Genomic DNA, 27,124 nt, shown 5'->3' with positions numbered 1-27,124 from the left:
GCAGGTCAGATAGCTCTTCTTTCCTTACATTGGTGCCGTCCACTGTCCTGATCATAGACCTGTATTACAGTAGCTGTTTTGAATTGTCTAGTTGTTAGGATGATATGGATTTGTGGTTTGATTTGAGTCCTGTATTAGATTAAGAAGCTAGTTAGCTTTGTGTATAACTGCAGAGCACATCTAGGCAGTCAGGTGACTTACCCAAGGTCATGTAGCTAGACATGGTGTAGTAGCAATAAAATTTAGTCTAACATTGAGCTTATTACAATATGGTTTTAACAGCTGGAAAATTAAGCTAAAGAAATCAAATTTATTTGTTGGTCAAGCTTTCATTTGGTGTTTGGGACAGGGCTGTCTTTGCTCATGTATGTACCAATAGGTCTGTAAAGAGAGCCCTGGTCTGCTAGGTTAGTCATGAGTGGTGTCACTTTAGGACTCAGCTGCCCAGGAGTTACTAGAAATTTCAAGATTTCTCTATAGAAGCAAGTATTTAAGAGGAAAAGGGGTCTCCAGTGCCTTTGGAATGCATGCTGACATGGGATAGACCTGTGGGGAGGCTTGGACAAAAAGCTCTGAGGCCAAGATGGGTGATGTGAGAGCAGAGACAGCAGGCGGGGCCACAGATACACTACCAAGAGAGGTTTTTGTTCCTTAGGATGGGGTGGAGAGGATGACTAATGGACGCACTGACGCAGTTTGCTGCAGTTTTAGGTTTACAAGTTTCTTTTTGTTTTGTTTTAAATGTGTGTCTATCTAGAGTTCGAAGCAACTTCTGAAAACAATTCCATTTCTGTAGGAATTTGCACCAACATCAATATCAAAGTAGTTTTAGGAAATAAAATCCTTTGAAGCCCTAATATCACTGGGTAATGTTGTCAACAGTGAGGACATTTTTACAGGTAGTAGCTGGCTAACAGTCACTTAGCATTACTGCAGACCAGGTACTGTTGAAAACATTTTCTGTTGACCCTGCTTTATACTGTGGATGTCCATCTTGCTTCATGTCATACAAGTAGAAAAAAAGCATAGTAAACTTAAGACCTTCTTTAGACTGACTTTAGTTAGATGAAAGGAAAAGAGACAGCGTGTGGTGACCTTCTCAACCTTTCTCCCTTACAGCCTCCCCTCCCCAAGGTTACCATTCTTACTGTCTGCACCCTCATCTTCAGTTCCTCCTACTCCAAGCTGTAGGTTTCTTCTGCTGTAGTCTCTAGCTATTCCAGTTCGTATATCCTATTATTCCTGGTAGATTGAAGATAGGCAAGTAAATGTTCCTTTTAACTTACTGCTTTTTGAAGTAATGTAGGAAAAAGTTGTAAGTGAGGTTAGGAAGTTCAGAATCCATGTATGAAGTTGGAGGGTGGGGTGTGCAAAACCTGAGAGCCAGTGCTCTGGAAGGGAGCTGCTGCTGGAGTAATGTATCTCAGGGGTAAACCTGGACCTGGACTGCACAAGGAAAGAGGTGAGGAAGGTGTGTGAAGACTTAGAGTCATAAGCTGACGATTTGTATAGTGGTTCTTTTTGGAAATGGGAAGAAGCAGGAACTTTGAACTGGAAGTTTAAGAAAATTACAGCAGTAATATAATAGGTGCAATATAGGCTCAGGTGTGTGAAGAATTGAAGAGGTTATGTAATTTGAGAAATATTTAAGGAGAGAGAAAATTATGTTCCAGCTTGGTAAGCTTACCATGCTGGCTAGTTCTATGCCTGCTTAACACAAGCTAGAGTCATTGGGATAGGGAGCTCTCAATTAAGAAAAAGCCTCCAGGAGATCCAGCTGTAGCCAAGCCTGTAGGACACTTTCTTAATTAGTGATCATGGGGAGGCCCAACCCATTGTTGGTTGTACCACCCCTGGGCTGGTGGTCCTGGATTATATAAGAAAGCAGGTCTAGTAAGCCCTGAAGAGCAAGCCAGTAAACAGCATTCTCCATGGCCTCTGTCTGTATCAGCTCCTGCTCCAGGTTTCTGCCCCGTTTGAATTTATGTCCCATCATTTCTCAGTGCCATCATTTCTCAGTGATGGAGTGTGACCTGAGAGTTGTAAGAAAAATAAAGCCCTTCTTAAGTTGATTTTGGTCATGATGTTTTATCACAACTAAGATATCTAGAATAATGAATGGATTCTAAATACAAAAGGACTCTTAGATTTCAGAATGTACTTGGAAGATGGATAAAATGTGACACTTTTCATGAGAGTCTGAAAATTGAATGGGCCAAGCCCTTTTGGTATAAAATGTGATTATATATATATAATCTCAAATGCCTAGTAACATATGCCGAAAACAAATCTTGTGGCAATAAGAGGTGCCTTCCTTTATGAGATGGACTGAATGCCTAATAAAATCCAGGGGAGATGTACACAGAGTAATAATAAAAGGGTGGGCAAACAGACATTTTCTTTTTCTTCTTTTTGCAAAGTAGGAGATAGAACCAGGGCCTTGTACGTGCTAGGCAAGTGTTCTACCACTGAGCTGTATTCCCAGCTCCCAGAATGACATTATCCAGGGACTCATTGAAAAATATAAGAGAGATAGAATAGCATAGAAGTAGGGGTGTGTGTGTGTGTGTGTGATGTAACAGTTTCAGAGAGTAGAACTTACTGAGATGGGTAGAAATTTGTGATGAGATTAAGATATTTTAAGCAGTCTGACGTGAGCAGTGGGAATACCACTTTCAGTATTTAAAGGAGTGCATCCAGGACTTCATTACACTGTTGCTCATATGGCATGGTTTGGGAATTCTGAATTTGATAGTAAAAAAAAAGAGTCAGCATGCGTTTCTGTTTTCTTCCCCAGAACTAACATGCTTTTTTAGGTATGAGTAGTGGAGTTAATATTTTTGACAGTGCTAGAAGACCCTGAGCTATTTGAGTGTTAACTGTGTCGTCTACTGAGTTACCAACTCTGTAGTAAGAACAGATAAAGTCATATGTAGATATACTTCTTGGTTCTGCAAGAATGTAGTTATCTTCAATTTTTGTATTCAGATGTTATTTAAACTAGATTTTTGTTGATAAAGTTGAGAAATATTTAGAACATTATCGTGCTTATTAAATGCACATGTGTTCAATAGTTATTTGACTAATTGATGTTTGATCCAGTTGAGGACCCCGGGAATACAGAGAACAGCTTGGCAGAGCTTTTATCTCAGTGAAGAGACAGAAAAGTGAGCGTGCTGTGAGAGAGTGAGCAGTGTGGGGAGCTCTCGGGCTTGTCATCAGGGGGTTCTGAGGGGAAGAAAGGAGAGTGAAGAAGACAATCTAGCAAAAATTACTTTAGTCAGAGGGGACAGCCAGCATGAGACCATGAGTCAGAATCCAGCCCAGTAAGAACCAGTTTTGCATGTTAGAGGAAACACAGAAAAGCTGGTCTGACAAGAACACTGGAGCTAGAGTAGAGACCAGCAAGAAATGGTGCAGAGGAGGTAGGCAGGGAGCAGAGTGATTATGATTTGGGTGTAAATGGAGTTCAGGAGGCGACTCCAGTCTGTGTTGTGACCTGATCCAGACAGTTGTACACATGTGATTCTAGCCACTGGACTATTGGGTGGCAGAAAAGAGGATCCTTCTAAGTTCAAGGCCAGCCTGGTGTGTAGAATTCTTAGACTTCCAAGGCTACATAGCTAGACCCTATCTTAAAAAATTGAAAAAGAATTATGGAAGCTTTGCTTGTAGGTAGACTGTAGTTTCCAGTGTATAGGGACCAAAGTGTTAGGATTATATCTGTGTTTTTTAAACTAAAATTTACTAATATTTAACATGTATTAATGCTGGCGTCCCCATTCCATGTCTGTGTTCCTTTTATGTCACTTGCTAGTTTTGACTGTAGCATTTACTGGGATGAGAGACTGAGGAAAGAACAGGTTTGTTTGAGGTGGAAGTGGGGAATGAATAACTTAGGTTCTTCCTGGATGGACATACATGTGCTGTGATACAGAAGGTAGGAGATGAGTTTGAAGTCAGCATTAGAAAGCAGGATTGGAGAGCTAAGGTTTCGGATCTAGCACATGCCAGCTTTGAAGGGAAAGAGTGGAGATTTCAATTTTGTCGCCTGCTATATAACTGGACAAATTACTTGATCTTTCTACTTTATTTGTCTCATTATAAAATGAGGGTAATAGGGTCTACCTTATAGGGGTATGAGGGTTGAATGAGTTCATATTACCAAGATACATAGAACATCCTGATACATGTTACTCATTGCAAGAATAGTGCCTTAAACCATCAAGTTAGGCAAGTTAGAAAAAAACTATCGGGTCTGGAGAGATGGCTCAGTGGTCAACTGAGTATTCTTCCAGAGGTCCTGAGTTCAATTCCCAGCAACCACATGGTGGCTTATAACCGTCTATAATGGAGTCTGATGCCCTCTTCTATCATGCATACTTACAGGGAGACAGAACACTCATATACATAAATAAATAAACTTGGAAAAAATGAATATAGATAGAGAAAAAGACTAAGATCAACTTTGAAAAAGCTGTCTTGAAAGGCAGGGGAAGGCCTAGAAATGACCACCGAGTTTGTCAAGTAGTTTAGAAATGGTTTCAGTAGAGTGGAGGGGATGAAGTGGAGGTTCTTAGAGATTGTAAGTATGGATGACAGCTAGGGAAGTTTTACTATAAAGGAACACAGAAGGACAGAACGATAGCTCAGTAGGTAGAGTTGCTGGCTTTTTAGTCTGAAACCTCAGTTAATCCCTGGGACCCTCATGTGGAAAAAAACCAACTCCTGTAGGTTGCCCTCTGACCTTCACACATGTTCATGTGAGTTGTCACTTTCCCACAACCCTATAAGTAAATAAACATAATAGATCTTCTAAAAAGAAGGCACAGGGAAAACAGAGTAGAGGACAGAGGAAAATGAGTGAGGAGGGTTGTCAAAGAATGGTACTGGTGGGGTATGTATAAAGATGGTCGAACAACAGTTTGTGTGCTAAGACTATCCCAGTAAGAAGAGAAACATAGTGAAACTTTGGTGACACTGAAAATTGCAACAGCTACAAGTCGAGGTGAAATGAAGGAGTTAAGGTGTATGATCAGAGTGGTAAGGGCATTGAGACATTGATGATCGTAGAGAATATTGATGGAGATACAGGTAGATTAGTACATTTGGTTATGGGAAATGGGGTAGTGTTCTCTGATTGCCTTCTGCTTTCTCTAAAAAGGAGCAGGACTGTTATTTATGAATCAGAAGTAGCATTTGATGCTGGAGAGAATGGTGACCTTACAAGAAACATTTTGGAAGATGGAAGAATTATTAATTAGGGAAGACCTAGCAGGGAGACTGTCAAGATCTGAAAGTTTATTTGACCTTTGATCTTTAGCTTAAGTATGATTTCAGTCATCAAAGGAGGCTGTGTAAACCCCTCCCATAAATACCTCCCAGGGGAGCTGTATCGTGAAAGGTAAAGGCATTGTGAGTTCTGTTGATGCTTGGAATCTTTCTAGCCCTGTGACTAAGAGTGTTGCTTCTGGAACATTCTTCAGGTCCATGGGCATATTACAGAATTAGTAACTATGAGTAGGCCATAGTCCCATTTGTTGCCTGTGTTCGTTGAGTATATCATGTTTTATGATGTTACTAAAAATATTTGTGTTGCTATCTTTTGAGTAATGTCTGTTTTGCACAAATTTTATATATATATCAAAATGCTGTAATTGAAAAACAGTTTTCCCAATAGACATAAAAGTTCACCAAAATTTCCATTAGGACCTGTATTTTCCCTTAATCTAGACTTACTAGTCACATTACTCCATATCTGTTTGATTACAAAGAAATTCAAAGTCTTTTTTTCTTTTTTTTAGGTGCTGGAGAATCTGGTAAAAGTACCATTGTGAAACAGATGAAGTAAGTTCACACCGGGCCTTCTAAGAATGAATTCCCTTCTCTTCATAAAAAGTTCATAATGTTTTCATTTTCCATTCATGGTATTGACTTGCGGTTTTCTCCTTTTTGAAGAATCATTCATGAGGACGGCTATTCAGAGGACGAATGTAAACAGTATAAAGTAGTTGTCTACAGCAATACTATTCAGTCCATCATTGCAATCATAAGAGCCATGGGACGGCTGAAGATTGACTTTGGGGAAGCTGCCAGAGCAGTATGTATTTCTCATTTCCCCTTCACTTGCTCTGTTCCATAGACACAGTTAAGCCAGATTTGAGTCATGTTTTAGGTAACAAGAAGACAAGATGGCACAGAATACTGTGTGTGGTTTTGAAGTGCTGCATCTGACTTAGTAGACAGTAAGTGACTGCTGCAAGCAGAGCCCTGAGATGGGGTTCTGTCGAGGCGCTGTGTGGTGGCTGTGCTCAGCTGCTTCTTTTGCAGCACCATTGACATATAGTTTATAGTAGTTGGTGATAGTAAAGGCTTGCTCTAAAAGACATGTTGTATATTCAGTCTTGCTTTCAGAGCTGTAGGGGGTCAAAGAGAAAAAAAATCCCAAAGTAAATTTAAGGACATAAAATTTAGAGGTGATTTTGGGTGTTCAAAAATATCTTATTACTGTCTTTTATTGAATTCTGGGTTCAATTAGAATTGGGTTAGAATTGGGTTGTTATTTACTCTTTAATGCTTTACATGTATCAGAATTTAAAAATCAGTTAATATTTAGTACACTTTGGGGCAGTTTGTGAAGTAGGATGTTTGATGCCAGTAGAGAAAGGACCAAAACAAAGACAGGAGATCGTCTTATATTATTACCAAGTCAATTTCAAGACACCGTTAGAGAAGTATGGAGTCCGTCAAAGGATGCCAGCCATGTTCCATGGTGCAGTACTTATGTGCCTTGGGAAATAAATAATGGAAATAATCTGGGGTCTTTGTCCAGAAAGACAAAACCTGTGTGCCTGTGAGCAGCCTGCAGACGGCTGTGAGCTGCTCAGTTTATCAGCTGCAAGTTAGGGTTGATAGTGGGAAGTGAAAAGGAAAATATTCAGAGAGCCGCTGTGGCTTTGACTTGTTGAGTAGGGTATATCTTGGAGGTGAAATAAGGCAACAGGACCTAGTTAAGGGTTATGGGAGAGAAGAATAGTAAGAAAAGAAGACTGGGGAGATATGTGAGCGACTTTTACTGTCATGTGACAGTTTAGGGCCTCTTCTTCCCCCTGGGGATTGTACTCACGATTGTACGCGGCCTCAGCTGCGCTGGGTGAGCACATGGACAACATTTAGCCCGCAGGCTGTTTTCTGCTCTTTTTCCTTTTTCTCTTTTTTCAATTTTGTTTTTAATTATGTGTATGTCTGTGTCCACATGTGGATATTGCATATGTGTGGATCCCCTTGAAGGCCATGGGTGATTTTTCGGAGCTGGGATTACAGGGAATTGTAGGCTACTTTATATGGGTTCTGGTCCTCTACAAGAACAGAATGTGCTCTCCACTAAGCCATCTCTTCATAGCCCAGTTTTGGTTTTTAGAGACTGTCTTACAGAAGAGTCTAGGTTGGATTGGAACTCACAGCAGTCTTGCTGCACAGGCTAGTTTTTTATTCTTAGGGAAATTTGAAAGTTCAAGTAAAATCTAGTTTTTATTCAAATCTTCTTCCCATTTGAGTCTTGTTGACTTTTCTCCTTTGTACTAGAGTTCTCCTGTGGTTTTTTTCCTTCATGTCACCTAACTACTTTTCTGTAATATTGGTTGTATTTTATACTTGGTTAATTATACTGCATTTATTTATTTTTCTTCTCTGTTGACTTTTTCTCCTGTTATTTCTTCGTTTCTCAGATGTTTTCCTTTTGCCTCTTACTTTGTTCCTGTCCCCCGTTCACCTCTGGTTCTCAGCCGTTCCTCTCCAACTCATTCCCACTCCAGGTGTCGTCAGGTGCTAGAGAGTTAGAGCAGTCAGGAGAGCACCTGAGTTTGCTCTCCAGCACTCACTAAGGCCAGGTGCTCATGGTGTGCATGTGGTCTCTAGTGCTGGGGAGACAGAGAGAGGATCCTTGGGGCTTTCCGGACAACTGAATCATTGAGCCACAGGCCACAGAGAGACCCTGTGTCACACAAACAAACAGGCAGATGGCTCCTTAGCAACAGTGTCTGAGATTGTCCTTTGCTCCACACACATGCTCATGTTCACGCAGACACAGCTATTACCATTAATACTCCTGTGTCATCCGATGGCCCTGACATTCTCAGTCCCTCCCTCTCAGGGCTCCTGAGTCATCTAGCCTTACAGCATCCACTCAGCCTACTCAGCGCTCCTCTTCAGGGAACGTGTAAAGTTTTAAACTTTCCTTTTCTCTCCTAGGTGAGACTTTGTATTGGTATTTATCATTCTGTTCCTCTGGCTTTTAACAGTTGCTAAGAGAATGAAAAGAGAAGAGCATAGTAGGAGACAGTTTTCTTTCATCTCTGCTTCAGGGTAGAAGTATGAAATTTGTTATGAAGAGGGGACTCTAAGTCTATAGACTTTTTTACTGTGAGGAAGGTAGAGCAGGCTGGTGAGCAACAAAGTAGGAAGGGAAAATGGTTCCCAGAACTCTAGTCAGAACGGCGTCAGTATGTGCTAATAACCCCTAGATTTTCAACTTTCTAAAATTTGAGTAACATGGTATTAAAAGAAACACAAGTATTTAATTATTTGTATACCTGCTTTAGTATAGGTCAAATTTCAGGACCTGTGTAGTTTCAAATGTTAGATAAAGCAGTATACCATCTGTACAAAAAGTCTTATTTGTTATTTAGTGGTTTTGGCAGTTTGTATAATGCTTACCCATTTCTTAATCATGTTTTTTTTTTTTTTTATTTAAAGTGACAATGTCGACAAGAGAGAAGAGGGGCTGGGAAAGCGTTTTAGTGGCTAAGCATGCTTGTTACATAACTGTGAGGACTGAATTAAAATTCTAAGGACCCTCTTTTTTTTTTTTTTTTTTTTTTTTTTTTTTTAAGATTTCTTTTATTTATTTTATATATATGACTTCACTGTAGCTGTCTTCAGACACACCAGAGGAGGGCATCGGATCCCATTACAGATGGTTGTGAGCCACCACGTGGTTCCTGGGAATTGAACTCAGGACCTCTGGAAGAGCAGTCAGTGCTCTTAACCATTGAGCCATCTCTTCAGCCCCTAAGTACCCTCATTAAAAGAGAATTATGTATGCAGCTAGAGAACAGAGACAGATAAATTCTGGGAGCTTATTGGCTACACAGTCCAGATAAATGACAAGCCTTGAGTTCCGTGAAAGCCCGTGTCTCAGGGGAATAAGGCAAGTGTAAATAAGACATCTTTCTCTGGCTCTCTTGTATGAACATACCTGAGTGTGTATACATACACACATATACAACACTCACTCTTGCCACACGACACGGAAAAGAAACAAGAGGGAGAGGAAACGCAGATCATGCATGGAGTTTGCTACAAAGAGGAGCTGTAGTGTTACTAGAAAGTATGGACAGGATCCTGATGCCAGAGTCTGGCAAAGTTAATTAGAATCCAGCGTGGTGATTTTTGTGGGTGGATAGGTAGATGTACACGTCGTAAGTGTCCCTGCGTCTGTGTTCCACAATGCCGTTTGCTTGCTAGTGTTCATTGTCTTAATGACTACTTACGATATAAATGATCACTTCTTTTCTCCCTTCACTTTTTATTTATGTATTGTGATTTAAAGAAGAAAAAAAAAACCTTCCTGGCCTACAGAGTGAGTTCTAGGACAGCCAGGGCTACACAGAGAAATCCTGTCTCAAACCACCCCCTCCCCCCCCCCAAAAAAAAAAGGAAAAAAAAAACCTTCATCTTTATAGTTACTTGAAATGTTTAAGGTTGCAAATATTAGATTTATGTAGCGAAATCTTTGAGCTCAGTATTCAGTTTTGTTGTTTTGAAACAGGATTTCTCTGTGTAGCTTTGGCTGTCCAGGACTCATTCTATAGACCAGGCTGGCCTTGAACTCAGAGATCTACCTGCCTCTGCCCTTCTGAGTGCTGGGATTAAAAGTGTGCGCCTCCACTGCCCTGCTGTCTTCAGGTTTAAATACTGCATGTAGGAATGGAGAAAATCCAAAGTTCTCATATCACCTCTTTAAAGGCTTACAAACTAATATAGTTCCTGCCTGAAAGTCATGACCTTCTGATCCTGAGCCATCCTCCCAGTCCTCAGTAAGGGCTTACTTTAACAGAATGGATACTTATTGCATATACTTGTCTCAGACCAGAATCTCCACTCCTCACCCCTGTCATAAATGATAAGTCATCAGGGTAGAGGTTTGTGAATCTATCAGAAGAGACTTTTTCTGAGGATGGTGGTATGACATGGAGAATTAAGAGGAAGGCAGATCATTAGTCAGCTATCTGTAGTTAGAATTGTAGTGGGAGGGCAGGCTGGGGATTTAGTTGCAAGTTTTCTCATGTTACCTTGCCAGAAAAGGTCTCTGTAACACCTCTTCTAAACTATAATTCTGTGTGTGTGTGTGTATGTGTGTGTGTGTATGTGTGTGTGTGTGCGCGCGCACGTGCACGCACATACACATAAGTGTGTGAAAAATGAGAGTCATTTAGGCTAAAGAAGTGAGAGCTCATTTGTCCCTGTCGTAACTGTTTTTCTCAGGATGATGCTCGACAGTTATTTGTTTTAGCTGGCAGTGCTGAAGAAGGAGTCATGACTTCAGAACTAGCAGGCGTGATTAAACGTTTATGGCGAGATGGCGGGGTGCAAGCATGTTTCAGTAGGTCCAGGGAGTATCAGCTCAATGATTCTGCTTCATAGTAAGTGATTTTTTTTTTCCTTTGAAACTGTGATAGAAAATAATTTGGTGACTCTAAAGGATGTTCAGTGCCTATCCTTAAGGAAATGTTTAAGTACTAGAAATGTCCAGAAGTCTGTAAGATCCTTTATTACAGTTGTCTCATTTTAAGGTTATCTCAGTGATCTGTTTATAATAAGCAAGTGAAGGGGAGACATCTAGGTGCCCTCCGTACAGGACAAGGCACTGATAGCCATCTAGAGGGGCACACCCCCCACCTACATACAAACACACACACACACACACCCTGGTGCTGCCTCACCCCCTGGTTTGTTGTTACTGTATTTGAGACCAGATCTCACTGTGTAACTCTAGCTGGCCTAGAAACACAGAGATCCACCTACCTCTGCCTTACATGCTAGGATAAAGATGTACAGCCCCACAGCTGGTATGCCAGTCCTTTTTATACTCTCTGTTCTGGTTGTACTGTGAGGTTTTCTGGTAGTAGTCATTACCACTTAATCTTTTGTGAATATGTGTTGTACTAGGGATTAAACCAAAGCCTCATGCTTGTTGGGCAAAGGCTCTACCACTGAGTTACATCCTCAGCCCTCTGAGTGTTAGAGACACCGTCTCACTCATGTTGGCATTGAACTTATTCTATAGCCCTGGCAGGCCTGAACTCGTAATTCCTCTGCTTCAGCTTTCTGAATAGCTGGGATTACAAGCCTGTACCACAAAACCCAGCACCGTCTACCTCTCCTGCCAGACTGGGATGGTGGCTTCTGAGGGATGAGGACATTGTCACAGAATGTAGTGAATCCTTTCCTTGTCAAGGACGTTCTCTTGAGTATTAGTTCTAGAGAATTGGTAACTAGTACTTTTATTTACTGTTACATTGGATCCTGTTTTGATCCCCAAAACATTTATATATTCATGCTGTGTTTTTAAATTTTACCTTTTGGGGGACCTGGTGAGTACTTGCCATCTGTATCCCCTCTGGTCAAGATAAAGGACTTTTGGTTCTTAAGGTATTTTCTCTAGTCTTATATTTTCACATTCTCATTCTGTCACAGATTGTTATAAGAAATGATATGTATATAGAAATGCTATTTATAAAGCTTACTTACTCTTTAAGTAGAAATAATTTGGCAAACAGTAAAAGGATTCTTGCCCACTTTTTAAAACTAAGATTGTCTTTACGTGCGTATACTGTTAGTTTAGGCAATTCAGTGGTCATCAGAGCTAGATTTTTAATTGTTTCTTCTGTCATATATTGAGTAAGCTCTGACTCCCCTAACTACATGTTGTTCATAAAGTTGGGTCGCTCTGTCATTGTTTATCTAAGCTCAACTCTATGTTAATAGTGGTATTTGGATTGTAGACGATCTGAAATGGCACAGGTAAGTGGTGCTAAGTCAGCACGTCTTCTCTTCATTTTTTGTCTGGAATCCATGACGATTTAGCCTTTGTCTCTCCCCACCTTTCCTCACCCCCTTTTTTGAGACAGGGTCTTGTTACATAGCCCAGGCTGGCCTGAAACTTGGTTTGTATCTTCCTGGTTGGTCTCAAACTTGTGACCTCTTGCCTCTGCATCCTTAGGTTTATAAGCTTATACTAGCATATCCACCTGTATTCTCGCTGAATGTGGTTCTTCTAATTTTCATATCAAATACCATTCTCTATGGAGCTGTCAAATAGTTATGTATGCAGCTGACATAAATTTAAATATTCAAGAACTTTTAACTTTTTGTTGTTTTATTTGCATATGGGTCTTGCTATGTAGCCCAGACTTTCCTAGAATTCTTGACTCCAGGTTTACAGGTCTTTGCCAGAATCCCAATGCGGTTTTTTTGTTGTTGTTGTTATTTGTTTGTTTGGTTTTTTTTGTTTTTTTTTTTTTTTTTTTTTTGTTTGTTTTTTTTGCGGTAATACAATTGCCGTGTTTTTAAAATTTGCTTTTACAGTATATTTAAAACCATTCTTGTTACTGTGTGTAGAACCTATTAATTTCCCTATACTAGATTCACTTTTTTCTCTCATTCTGTGATACTGAAGATTTATTATTTTTCTGCCATTCAGTGAGTTTCAGGGTCTCCTTTGTTTGTTGTTTGTTGGCACTTGAGATTGAACCTAGGCCTCACTCGTGCCAGTACTCAGCTAGTCCCGGAATCGACTTTTGCCAAGCAGCTAGTTTAGTCTGTTGATCTGTCGGGTCCATGGTTGGCTCTACCAAGTAAAAACCAATATGTATTTTATTTAGTTACCTAAATGATTTGGATAGAATATCCCAGACCAACTACATTCCAACTCAGCAAGATGTTCTTCGGACCCGAGTGAAGACTACAGGCATTGTGGAGACCCACTTCACCTTCAAGGAACTCTACTTCAAGTAAGTCACAGCCTGTTCCTTCCTGGCTCACAAAGAACCAACGGGTGTTTGTTTTTGTTTTTGAGTCCAGGTCTCACAATGTAGACCTGGATGGCCTGGTTTGCATCTTCCACCTCTGCTTGTTGAGTGCTGGGATTACAGACATACACCACATGCATGGCTTATTGATTGGGTCTCCTTAGCCTCTCTGTCTGAGGGTCAGATTTTTGTAAGCAGTGTTCCTTGGTTTAGAAACTTAATATTTTAAGGCCATTAGCTTAATGTTTCATCTGATTACATCCCACACACTTATTTTTTTTTTCTCTAGATAGCATCAGTATTTATATCCACTTGGAGAAATTGAATGTGAAATTAAATAATAGTTTACCTACCATTAGAATTAATTATACAATTACCAGCTTGTGTTTGTTTACATTTTCAGCACTTTTTTTGTTAGTTGCCAAATAGGTATTGACTATTGCTAGAAGGACCAGAACAATACTAAATAGGTAGAAAATAACTTTGATGAATAGCTTCATTCTGACACGATGATAGTAAAACAGAAATATTTTCCCAGCAGCACCACTCTTCTCTGAGACGGTTCCCCTTCCTGTTAGGGTTAATGGGGCAGAGCTGACTTGGCTGGGCCTTTGGGTCTGTACATGCACAGCATCATGCTCAGTTAAGTTTGCAGTGCAGTGCAAAATCGGCCTGGGATTGAGGCGTTTAAGAGCAGTGTGATGATAATGTAGACAGTGGCTCTTGTAGAGGACATTCAAGTGTTTGCAAAGAATTTTCTCATAGCACCAGTAATTCCAAGAAAAAGCCTCTGCTCTTCTTTTTGTTAATGATCTTTTAAAAAATACTAAAGCTGGTTTTGGTTTCTTCTTTCTGCGATTGTGACCTTTGAGGTCAGCAGTGACCTTTTGTCCTTCAGCGTGTGATCAGTTTTTAAGACGTTACTCGGTTTGTGTTTATGTGTCATATATGAAAGTCAGCATTATTGCATATGAAGGGAACCACCTCGGATCCCCAGTGAGGGTCAGGATTTGTGAAGTCCACACAGGACTTAAATACTAGTACCAACTGAAGTATTGGGATCTTAACGACCTAGAGTGGATTTGAAACCTGATGAATGGTTTTAGGTAAACTGGCTGCTTTGTTTTTAGGTAACAAAGTCCGCAGAAACTATACGTATTACCCTGTGAAGCCACCAGAATGAAATGTCTCTGTATACTGTAAAATTAGTAATTCAGTTCTAATTAAATACCAAAACTATTTTCCATCATGTTATAGGTTGATCTCTAGCTAGGTGGCTGTCTTTCTGTGCAGGATTAGTAGCCAAGTCAGATAAAGTGCCACAGGACTTTGTATTGGCATGTGGATGTCTTATTATGAAGTACTGTCAGCTCTAACGTTTCCTCTTCTCTAGGCAAAACCATTATCCATTTATTCAGATATTTAATGAGTATCTACTATATTACAAGGCATTGTGTAATTGCTTATTTGCCTCTCAGCTATGAGGTAATGTTTATAAAATATTGATCTGTTAGTAAATAATACTGTGTTACTCAGTACTAAAATCCAGCCTTAGTTTTATGGACTTTATAGAAAATGGGGGTGTAAACTGGAATTATTGATGTACTAATGTGAAGTCCACAGGGGACTTAAAATACTTTGAAAGATTTCTATGGTGAAATGTTAGCCTTTCTAAAACCTACAACAGGACCCTGGATTAAGGCCAATCTGTGATTACATCGTTCAGCTATCATGCAAGACCAAAGGTTGCAAAGAACAGCAAGATCCCCAAAAGGAAGGGTTGGGTCAGGAAGAGATAGGATGCATGCTCACGTCATTAGGGAGATCACGTGTACTTTACTTCTCTTGGTCTGTAGGGAAATCATGTGTACTTTACTTCTCCTAATCTGTAGGGTTGGAAATCTCCGGAGATTTAGAACCCCAAGTTACTGAAGGTTTCACTCACTAGAGCAGTGTAGCAGATGCTAGCCTTTAAAAGCTTTCTCATTGCTATCAGATACAGATCTTGAGAGTGTGTGAACTTTTGAGTACCGACCCTATCCAGACTCAGGTATTGACTAAAAGACAAAGTAGGATAGCTGTTGCTGTCGATGTAGGAAGTAAGGATGGACAGACAGTGTTGGTACAAATTTAACACTCAGGAAACTAAAACAAATCCAGACTAGAACATAGCTTGTGAGCAGCTTGCTTTTTTTTTTTCCTGCTGCTGCTGCTGATTAGATTCAAGCAAGCTTTGGTGTTGGGAAATACTTGATTATTTATTTACTTTTAAGACAGTCTTGCTGTGTAGTGCAGGCTGGCCTTGAACTTGCCATTCTTTGATCTCAGCCTCCTAAATGCTGAGGTTATAGTCATTCTTCCTAAACCTAGAACAAGATCTCAAATTCTTAAAGCCTAATATCAAATTTAATTTTTTTCCATAATTTTCTTCATATGCTTTTCATTAATGCAAGGCAAATAAACTTTGGGCTCAGAATACAAGTTGGGTATTCAGAAACAAGCCAGTTTGAGAGTCAGAGTGGGGCTGTGGAAAGTACAGAGAGACTGGACTTAGAGTGCCAGATGGCCTAGGGCAGTGCCTGGCACCATGGTAAACAGTGAACAAATACCAGTTGTTGTTATGGTTACCGTTATCTTAAGCCACACTCTTGAGCTCTTCTTCCTTGAATCCATTTTAGTTCTTAACTCTGCTGACTTTGGCACCTCCCGTACCTGTGTTGAAAGGGGGAGGTTCATTTGTGGCCTGTACTTTTAGCCACTGACAGTTGTTTAGACACATTGATTTGCTTCTTGTCTTTTCTGTTACAAATAGGGTTTGAGTGTGTGATAATGGGGAGGTTCCAACCACAACAGTCTAGAGAGAAATAAATATAAGTGTGACATTACTGAATCTTTGCTTTTCTTTCCTTACTCAGGATGTTTGATGTAGGTGGCCAAAGATCCGAACGAAAAAAGTGGATTCACTGTTTTGAGGGAGTGACAGCAATAATCTTTTGTGTGGCTCTCAGTGATTACGACCTTGTTCTGGCCGAGGATGAGGAAATGGTACGTTGACGCTTTGGGTAGAAAGTCCATCTGATACAGCTAGGAAGTGAGCATGACTCCCAGGAAGATGGGTTGCCACTGTTTGCTCATGGAACCAAAATGTAATGCCCTTTATTTTCTTGTCAGTGGGGTCAGAGTTCCTAAATCATTGTTCCATTACACATTTGCTCGTGGTAGCCACATTGTGTTCGCAGGATTGCATCTTGTCAGCCACTCCTCCTCATCCTATGACCCCAAGAATTATGCAAATCAGGACTGGCTCGGCTTCAAGTCACATTAGTACCTACCTTATTTCCATGAATTCACTTTGCTGTTTTAAAATCTCTTGTTATGTAAATGAATCTGCTTTTTATTTTTGCTGCTAATCTGTCATAACCCTGTTTGTTTTTCAGAACCGAATGCATGAAAGCATGAAATTGTTTGACAGCATTTGTAACAACAAGTGGTTTACAGACACTTCAATCATTCTCTTTCTTAATAAGAAAGACCTTTTTGAGGAAAAAATAAAGAGGAGTCCATTAACAATCTGTTATCCCGAATACACAGGTAAAGGGCATAGGTGCTGTTGGAGAGGTGTGTATCTTCGGTCAGGCTTCCTAGCTCAGCAGCAGCTGTCCCAGGGCTCATGTTAAACATCTGAAGAAAATCCCTTAGATTCAGAGTGTTGCTTCAGAGATCAATGTCCTCATTTTGGAGGATAATGAAATACAAAAATAAATTTTGGCATATGTCCAAAGAACAAACTTTTTTAATGTAAGTCATTAGGCAGAATAGAAGCACTTTGAGAAGAAAGTTGCATGTAAGATCGTATGTAGCTGAACAGCAGTCTGACTTACTCTGAAATGGAGAAGAGGCGTGTGGCAGCTGTGGGGTTTAACGTGTTAACAAGAAGAGGCTGGCCCTGTGTCTGCCTAGTAACGAGTGGCAGTGGGTACACGGAGATGAGATGAACAGCAGTCTAGCCACGGTGTAGTGACAATGACAGTAAACTGCCATAGGATGCAAATACAGCCTTCCAGTGAGAGCCAGGATTAGATCTTAGAAGCCCAGGACAAGGATACGGGTGGGGCTAGAAGTGAAAGTCAGACTGTGAAGTCAATGCGAGGCACCTCTAAAGGAGGTCACTTGGTCTCTGTCTCTTCTCTCAGCTCCATGTCTGTTCTTTTCTGTCCACCTATTCACTTTATAAGATGAAAGATGGCATTGCCACCATTTCTGTGTCTCTTCCATTAAAACAATGAGGTTATACTGGATTTGCTTAACTTCCAGTTCAAGTTTCTCTGGAACAGATTCTGGGTATGGCTAAAGAAGGTAAGATGCTGTAGGCCAGTCAGTTATTTGAAATTAGGGATCACACACAGTGATGGCAGAACTGTACCATTATGAAAGCTGTGAACAAATGGCCAGAGTGAGCTGTTTCCATGAAAGGGACTCTCACTGTCTGAGACTCTGTACTTTCTTTTTATAATAAAGGGAAAGGTTCAGCAAACATTAGGACGTCAAATGTGTCTTCACTTAGGTCTGTCAGTTGGATGCTTTGCTATAATATGAATTTATATTTAGGAATGCTGTTTTAGAAGTATCTATGGAATAACCAGATAGAGATGTGTATTAGGTAGTGATACTTACGCTAGGAACATAGGGAGAGGTTAGGTTAGATATATAAAGTTGAGAACAACAGTGATTAACAGATTGGCGATAAATGAAGTTACCAGAGAGATGACTGTAAAATGAGGAGAGAAAAACATAAAATGAGACAAATACTAACTACCATCAGGAGAGAAAGGTTTATAAAGGATATAAAAGAAAAAAAACAGAATATCTTAAAAAGTAAGGGGAGTGGACCAGTGAGATGGCTCATCAGATAAAGGTGCTTGCTTCCATGATTGATGACCTGAGTTCAGTTCTTGGACTTAGATTACAGGAGAGAACTGACTCCTCCTGAAAGATGCCCTCTGACCGCCACATGCACGCTGTGGCATGTATGAGCTTATATATAATATATATTATATATATTATATATATTATATATATGTGTATGTGTGTATAATACACCAGAAATAGTTTCTGGTTTATGAAAACAAGTGTACATTGTTTTGTAGTGTCCCTGCTGCTACAGGCAGTTTCTGATCGTGTAGAAGGGTGATGACTGAGTATTAATTATATATATATATATTAACGAGAAGGTTTACTGTTGGTCTCCTCATGCTCCTGCTCCTCCTCCTTAGAAAGCAGCAGCTCTATTGAGACAGCGTTACCCTTTAAAGTGTGTTACTGGCTGGGCATGAGGACCATGCCTGCAGCCCAGCACTTGGGAGAATGACGTAGGAAGTCATGAGTTTGAAGCCAGTGCCGGGTGAGGAGAGGTTGTGTCAAAGTCTGCAACTAGGGTCCCACTTGTTTACCATTTGTTAGTTTGCCTTTGCTGGTGCCTCTTTAAGATTGGAATGATTTTTTTTAAATGCTTTACCTTTTTGGAACCTTATTTCAGAACCCCTCCAAGGGGCAGACTGAGATTTTAAACGGTTGTATTCTCTAGAAACATGCATGCCCACTTTTCTAATTCTTTTGTATACTTTCTAGATTTCAGAGGAAGTGAAACTTGTTTTCCTCATTCCTTGTGTGTGATGGTTTTATTTTTAGTTTCAGTATGAGTCTTTCTCATGAAGAATCTAATGGCTACAGAAAATCCTAATGATAATAGAAACAGGAAGGATTCTGTTTGTATTTAGTTGTATGGTGTTGCTTTCCTTAAGTAAATGCTGATGGCCTGATTTAGCTGGTGCAGGCAGCTGTTACAACTTGAGTTGACAATGTTGGTTGTCTGGTTCAGGTTCCAATACATATGAAGAGGCAGCTGCTTACATTCAATGCCAGTTTGAAGATCTGAACCGAAGAAAAGATACCAAGGAGGTCTACACTCACTTCACCTGTGCCACAGACACCAAAAATGTGCAGTTTGTTTTTGATGCTGTTACAGATGTCATCATTAAAAACAACTTAAAGGAATGTGGGCTTTACTGAGAGGATGGCATAGTAAAAGGTAAAACTTCAGACAGTTTAGTTACTACTCAGGGCAGGGGTGGCTTTGTAAATGTTTTTTTCTAATTAACAATGTTTTTTCTTTTTTAGCTACTACAGGGAGGAGTGTTGAGACCAGACATCATCTACTGTCTCTTGGGTCAGCTACAAGCATGACAGGACCAAGGAATGGCAGCAGCATGCAGATTCTTAGCACTCTTTAGCACAGTCTTCTGTATTAGGGAATGTTTAATTGGCATGAGATGTTGAAGTCAGACATGGAATTGGACAACTATAAAGGATGACTGGGTCATCAGGGCGTCACTTGGACTCTGTAATCTAATGTGTAGGGCATATTGAAGTCAGGTGCTGCATTCCAGAACTTAAACATGTAGCTTACTCTCCCCGTCTTTTTTAACAAATCACCAGTAGTTAATGTCTAAGATTTTTCTCATCAAGAGAAGAATACTTAAAAACTCTTACTTGTTTGCAAAAGAATCTTCTGAGGACTCAGTCTTAACTATGCACACAATGTAACCAGACATTTTGAAAATATTCCTCTTAGTAGGAACTTTGTTTTTAACTCTTGGAATGGTCAGGAGTAATATTTCCATAATTATAATTTTTCCTGGTTATTGGGACTATATTAGTAGAGCTTTTTGGAATGAAATCTATGTTACTGTCATGTTTAAAGTACCACGATGGTTTCTAAACAGCATTCACTTTGGAGAGTTCTACATTAAGATTCCAGCTCTCATTTCTTTACTTTTACAGTTGGAAGTTAACCTTGTTTGTGCTGATTACCAAATTACTAGGTGAATACTGATGAAAATGACAAACTGCTTTTTGGATACAGACACACACAGGATAGTTGTCAATTAGAGATGCAGACTGCTAAATTGAGAACCAATGACTTGCTGCTACAGATTACTAAATGACCACATTGATTCTTGCCTGTTTGTCTCAGTCATGGGGAGGTTTTGTATAAGGTGCCCCTTGTTTTCCATCTTTGTGGCCTTTTTTGTTAGGAGACATCTGAAAGTGTATTTACAGTGCATGCTTTTCCTTTGTAAATGTGGTGCCAAATCCCTGTTCGCCATCATTTTTACTGTAGCAATGTTAACTGTAGTAGTCGTCCTTACTATGTTCTTTTCTAAAACTTGCATTTTGGGACTTTTTCCACTTTGTCATATGTACAGATTTTAATCTGTTACAGTTGGCAGCAGTATTAAAATGGTGAGTAAAGAGTCTAGGATTGCTCCTGTTTGTAACTAGTCCTTTCTGGAAATCCTGTCTTCTGTTTCTTTTTGCCCCTGCTGAGTGTTGATTGACTTTTGTCTGAGAGTGGGTTTAGGTAGAAAAGTGTCTTTGAAAGCCTAGTTCCTTGATATAATAGTATTATCACCTCTAGGGCTGAGGGCTTTATGTCCAGTCTGTGTGGAAGTGATACAGGTCAGAATCTAGCTTCCGATATGTACAGTTTGCTTGTGCTGAGAGCCACAGTCCTTTTGTACAATCTATGTCAAATGTCATTAAACACTGAGTGGACCACTGAGGGACGGCAAACAGAATGCGTTTTGAGCATTTCAGATCAGTAGTTTGATCAGTGCCTTTTGAGGTCCAGTCTTTCTGGATTGGATCCGTTCATCTTTTGATGTTACCTCCTACACATTTGAAAGAAGGTTGGTGGTCAGAACTGCTTTGGAAAGCAAGCCACAGTGATCAGTGCCTTTGTTGGCAGCTTTTACAATTTTTAATTCTTACATGTTTTGCAAAATCATTATTATGCAGACAGTATAACTGTTATCTTACAAATATTTCCTTAGGGCTAAGAAAATGTCACTTGAAAGAAAGAAAAGTATTGATTTCAATCAGCGATTGACTCAATTCCCACAATGTAGAGGTTAATAAGTCTTACTCTGAATTTATCTTTCCTTTGTTGTATTCTGTAATATAAGAACATCTGGGAATGCAAACTTAGTGAAATATTGTTTTCATAATTTTTCTATACTTTGGGTTTAATAAAATGGTGTTGATAATCTAAAATAATAGATAATCCAAATTTAATTTTACTTCAGAATGCATTTTGTATTTTCATTTGAATCTGTCTATTTTTAAAACCTTTCTGTTAATTAAAAATAGAAATTCTTCACTTCCTTGCCTCTACACACCACTTTTATTTGCCTTGTGTTTACATGAACTCGTTCTCACCTTACCATCCAGGTTCCTTCCTTTAGAACAGGGAGGCAGTTGGAGTTTTCAAATAGGACCCAAGGAAAAAAATCCTCCAACGCTGTCTGAAGAGACTGTTTCTTAGCTGGTGGGCTTTTAACCTGTAAGATCTAAAATGTTTCGCTTCGGCTAGACTTTCTTCACATCACTAATGTGTATTTTGAAGAACATTTCTTAGCCAGAATCAGAATGTGAGAGTTAAACATCCTATTAGCCTAGAAGAAAAAAAGACTGATACATATAATTAAAGAAGCCAAAAGTTAGGTGTTTTCTCTGGAAAATGCTGATGTTTCCTGGTGGGTAATGTTCATATTGAGGTGGCCAGACCTTTGGACCATCCTAGAAGTCAACTGAAAAAATTAATATTTAATTAATAAAAAACAGTGAATAGACCGTAGTTGGGAGAATGGCAACAATAGCCTTTGTTGTTGACAGCCACATTTTGTCCTGAGTGGCAGTGTGGACAGCTAGGTGTTCTCCTAATGGCTTCTCCCTTACCGTATCAATTCAGGCTTGTACTACAAGCCTTCTGCCAGGAAACTCCAAAAGCTATTACAGTTGTTTGTCAGTGGACCTTGGCACAATATTTCCATCTTGGATAGATTAAAATCTCAATTGTACAGCTCTGGCTCACTGTATCATTTAACCAATGGGTTGTTACTGTTTACAAGGTTCTGAAATCATACAATAAGTGGACCAATTTTAAAAAGTCTAAATTCTCATATATATCATTGTATATATATTTTAGGCTCTTTAACTGAAAATAGCTGCTGGCTTTTCTGATTGATTCGCTCAGCGTGTGCCCCTTCCCTGGCCCCTGCTGTTCTCTGTACTTGTGGTTTTAGGCATTGCTTCTTTGGCCTGGCTTGTTACGTTCGGATCATCTCTCTCCATTAGTTTAGCACTTGTTACAGGTTCCGTAGTGGATTGAAGGCAAATAGAAAGTCTCATTCTGGTTAAAAACCTTCCTTTCCCTCTTTCAGATGGTGAGGAAATTGATCACAGTGCTCTAATCTAAACTAGCAGTCAGGTTGGTGAGTGTCAGCACCTGGGAATCTTACATTTCTTATGCGCTACTAACTGTAAGGAAAATGTTACTTTAGTTTGCCTCTGCTGCCAGGTAACTATTCCTCCAACTCCATAGTACAAACCAGAGACCTGACCCAGATTAGACACAGCTCTCTGTGTGACTCTGACTATCATGCATTATTATTATATCATTCCCAGTATGCACAAGAGAAAAGAAAATACAGGACATCTACAAGCTTGCCATGGAAACTTGGATTGTATATGAACTATTAGGAAATGAAAATAAAGGTTTTTCTAGATGCTAGGAAACTGATTTTATTTTCTCTCATTGTTTTTAAGTTATTTTTGTGGAGAACAACATACTTTAGAACGAGTCAGAGTAGTACAATTTTTTTTCCTTTAATATCATGTCTGGGCCTGACAGTGTTCAGATCTTCTCAGGAATAAGAGATGACACCCCAGGTACAATATCCTCCAGATAAATTCAACTAAATTAAAACCCACAAAGGTATCCTCAAGAAATGCGGTTTTTACTAAATTCCTTAAGCAGCTTGTGCCAGTAGTTGAGGACAACAGAACAGACTCTAATATTAAGGAGAATACGTTTATTCATTGAAGAATATGCATAATCTTAAAGTCACTAGGGAATGACCCAGACCCAGTTTTTATTCTTATCAGTAATTTAGAAATACTTCTGGGTGCTATGGAGACAACTCAGTTAAGAGCATTCTGCTCTTCCAGGGGACCTGGTTTCAGTTCCCAGTATCCACATGGCATCTCACAACCATCCAAAATTCTAGTTCCTGGGACCCTGACATCCTCCTCTCTGGATACCATGTAAAGTTGCTGCATGTACGTACACGCAAGCAGAACACTCCTACATAGAAAACAAAAATGTCCTTTGTTAAAAGTTTTACACATTTGCAAAATGCCTTTCGTACAAACGATGTGAGGACATTTGGTCACAATACATTTCTACATCTTAGGTGCAGAGTATTTCATTGTTTTCTAAATTTTCAAAAGAGACTTGGACACCCAAACCTTTATTTCTATCTACTTCCTTTGTTTATAGCATTTGTATATGCAGTGACAGGTTTAAATGTCTTGTGACAAGTGATTTTGTGTAATAGCGGATGAGTGCACTTGCAGGTCACAATAATTCCTGATACACTATTGCATTGTGTTAGCATTGGCAAAATTGACTTGTGATCTGGCTTAGGTAACTTAGCTGTCCCAAGGCCCACCTCTGTTGGACTGCTCAGACATTTTCACTAACAAGTTAGTTGAGATTTCCCAAAGGTGGATGAATACACAAGAAATTACTTTTTCTTAGCTCATATAGAACAGAAGTCCTGAGACGTCTTAGAAACCTTAGGAGACCAGGAATTATTTGGAGTGCTGAGTTCTGCTCTTCCCTTGGCTTCTACCTAAGTCATGAACTTTCTGAGCAGGTCACTTTCTGTCTCACATTCCTCTGTGTTGTCCGAAGATGGGCTACACTAAATTGTTCTTTCTAGGTGTGATATTCTAGAATTCTGGCCAGATAGAAATAACATTTGGAGATAGAATGTGCTTTATGATAATCAGGATTTTACTATGCTACAAAAAAACAACAACATAACGTCCTGTATCACATATACTTACAGTAGCTGGTGCACAGCATCACTCCCCCTATATCCATCATGAGGACCTGAATTGGAGTCTATCCTGAATTTGTTTACCCTGTGAAGCAGGGTAAAAGCCTTCGTTGTATATTTCAGCCATCTTTATTTTACATTCTCGCTGGTACGCACGCTCCCTTCCTCTGGCTCAATATGCCTATCTTACCTCACAGAAGCTTCATGTTGTCACCAAGCTGTACTACCAGAGGCCCTGGCGCTTGCAGTCCCTGGCCAGCTGGGAAGTCCTAGAATCTGTGCTGGGGCTGGGCTGGGCAGAGAGGGCAGTGGGAGGTAAGCGCATTTCACCTTTGACCCCCTTCTCCCTGAATTGCCAGCACGCCCTGGTCTGCAGCCTATCTAGAGAGTGAGGCTGGAATGCTGTTGTGGCACCTCGAATGGCAGGGAATGCTGATCCGGATGGTGTGTTACGGTCAAATGGGAACTGTTAAAGTATGTGTGTCTTTCATACCGCTCTAAGACCGAATGGCTGGCACTGCTTTCGTGAGTCATTCCTTTACCCTCAGAATATATAACAAGAAGTCTCAGGTTTTATAATTAAGTATCCAGTTGAATAGCATTAAGTACTTTCCCACTGTTGTACATCCATCACCCCATCCACCCCAAGATTGATCTCTTAATTGGAAGTTCTTCCTACTAAACAGTAACTTCCAATTCCCTCTTCTAGGGCCTGGGTACCATCCTTTGTAATGTTTTTATGGTTTTAAATAGTTCAGATAGGTGGATCTATACAACATTTGTCCTATCATATCATCATAGTATTTAAAAAAATACTACCCCTCAGATTTGTGTGAAACGTAGCAGTGTATCCAGGTGGTCACCAGTGTTCTTGAGTCGTGCTGTGGAAGGGATATGCATACCAGTTTCTCTAAGACCGACCTAAGGTTATGCTGTCAACCAACCAAATTTGTTTATACTTTTACAACTGCTAAATTCTGGTAGGAAACCTATTTATCTTAGTTGGTTTCCTTTTGAATTCAGAATTCTGAGAAGTAAATCACAGTAGAAGAAAACAGGCTTGGGTAGTCTTATTAGTAAAAAGAATTTCTGTCAGCCTATAAGGAATATTTTATTTGGTAGTAATGACTAATGTAAATTTCTAATAAGGCAGAAGAAGCAAAAGATACCAGGATATATGTTGTAGATTTGGTTTTAGGCTTGTTTTCTACACAAAAGGCTTTCCATGTACATAATCAAAATGTCTGAGGTAAAAATAGGCCATTTAGCCTGGTATGGTTGTTCCTGCCTTTAAGCTCAGCAGTAGGGAGGCAGAGACAGGTAGGTTTCTGTGATATTGAGGCCAGCATGGTCTACACAATGAGACACTTTCAAAAAAGCAAGCAAGCAAGCAAAAAGCTGAAACAGGCTGTTTATGCAGAAGTACAAATTGACTGTGGCTGGACAGTGGAGTGGAGGGCCAGTCTCAGCCTGCCGTTAAGCTGGAGTATGGATTAAAGCAACAGTGACTATGTTCCTCCCTTTCCTGGTAGGTGAGCCCTGACTGAGTTTCAGAAAGTCATTTTGACTTTGTTCTCAGGTGCAGATGTGTGGGTGACCAGGGCCCAAGGTGTTAGCCTCTGTCACAGAGCCTTTTAACTTGAAAACATTCTATGTGTATAACCACATCCAAACATCAATTGAAAAACAGCTCGGGATACGGTCCTTAAAGGAGTTGGCTGTCCTCTGTCTTCCAAGAAAACAACTTTGTGAAATGTGCATGCAAGGTAGATTATGTGATTTGCAAGCCAGTCAAACATTAAAATGTCGGTCAGAAAACAGAAGAGGACTGAAATGCAGCTCTGGTTTTGGTGAGAATTTTATGGTTCTGCCAGAAGTCGAGTTGCACTGGCTCTTACACCGAATGACAAATTTTGTGTGAATGTTAGTAGCCAGAGAAATAAAAAGCAAGCAATCTAGTACTGTGCAGGGAGGCTCTCCTATGTGGAGCAAGTGGGGTAAACTTGTTTGGAGCCTGAGTAGACGATCATACTCTGTTCTTTTGAGGTCTTATTATGTTGCCCTGGCTGGCCTAGAACTCAGAGATCCTCTTGCCTCTGCTTCCTGAGCACAGTTCTGGAATTAAACTGTGTGACACTGCTCCTGGCTATTTCTTGGTGTCTTAAGCTCCAGAGTCTACAGACAAAATGATTTCCTTTGCTTGTTTCCTTTGTGACTCTGAATTTTATTTTATACATTTTAAAGCATTCTGAAGGAGCAGAGTGCTTGTTCAGTGGTTTAGAAACACAGGCTGCTCTTCCAGAGGAACTGGATTCTATTCCCAGTACCCATATGGTGGCTCACAACTATGTATAACTCTAACTCCAGGGGTCTGCTACCCTCTTCTGACCTCAGCAGGGACCTGGCATGCAAGTGTTGCACAGACATACATGCAAGCAAAATGCTTATAAAATAAAAATGAATCACTTTTAAAAAGCACATTCTGAGATGGTACATGGCTGTAGTTCTGGCTGTTCGCCTGACTGGGGCAAGTGGATCTCTTGAACTCACAAATTCAAGAACAGTTTTGACAATACAGTGAGACCCCATCTCATAAAAACAGAAAAACCAAACAGTATCGATCTGGAAGGAGAGCCACAGCCTTCGTCCTGCTGGAGGGGTTCATGATTTACAACAGACTCAAGTACAACATGCTATGTGAGAGTGAGCAGACGGGTGGTGGCTGGGGCATGCCATGCAACGTCACCTCTGTAGTCACCTTTTTGAAAGATGCTTTGCCCAGGTGGGGTTTATTTATCTATTTGTTTTTGTGTTCAGTTTTTTTGTTTTTAAATTTTAGTGGCCTTATCTAGAGCAGTTCCTGTGGTGATTCTGACGTGTGTGTGTGTGTGTGTGTGTGTGTGTGTGTGTGTGTGTGTGTGTGTTCAGATTTAAGTGAATCCCGTTTCAGTGGACTCAGGTTCTTTGCTGCATTTCAGGCTCATGAGGCTGGCTGGCTCTCAACTATTAATATTGCTGGAAGCAGCTAAATGTGAATGGGTGTTTCTGGCAGGAGCAGACTTTCATTTT

The 27,124-nt window shown here is 40.0% G+C and overlaps 1 protein-coding gene across 1 annotated transcript in view; it reads left to right on the top strand.

Annotated features, from left to right (window-relative positions):
- The window catches only part of Gnai3 (G protein subunit alpha i3), a 36,729-nt gene extending 15,416 nt beyond the window's left edge, over window positions 1-21,313 (top strand). Inside the window, exons 2-9 of the mRNA XM_034499945.2 lie at window positions 5,805-5,847; window positions 5,959-6,100; window positions 10,546-10,703; window positions 12,945-13,073; window positions 16,007-16,136; window positions 16,529-16,682; window positions 18,970-19,179; window positions 19,269-21,313. Of these exons, the coding sequence (XP_034355836.1) occupies window positions 5,805-5,847; window positions 5,959-6,100; window positions 10,546-10,703; window positions 12,945-13,073; window positions 16,007-16,136; window positions 16,529-16,682; window positions 18,970-19,160 (947 nt within the window). The 3' untranslated portion in view covers window positions 19,161-19,179; window positions 19,269-21,313. The remainder of the gene's footprint in view (window positions 1-5,804; window positions 5,848-5,958; window positions 6,101-10,545; window positions 10,704-12,944; window positions 13,074-16,006; window positions 16,137-16,528; window positions 16,683-18,969; window positions 19,180-19,268) is intronic.
- Window positions 21,314-27,124: the final 5,811 nt, after the last annotated feature.

Source organism: Arvicanthis niloticus, chromosome 4 (genome assembly GCF_011762505.2).
Source record: "Arvicanthis niloticus isolate mArvNil1 chromosome 4, mArvNil1.pat.X, whole genome shotgun sequence".
Lineage (NCBI taxonomy): Eukaryota > Metazoa > Chordata > Mammalia > Rodentia > Muridae > Arvicanthis > Arvicanthis niloticus.
This window is presented reverse-complemented; position numbering and strand designations above follow the sequence as displayed.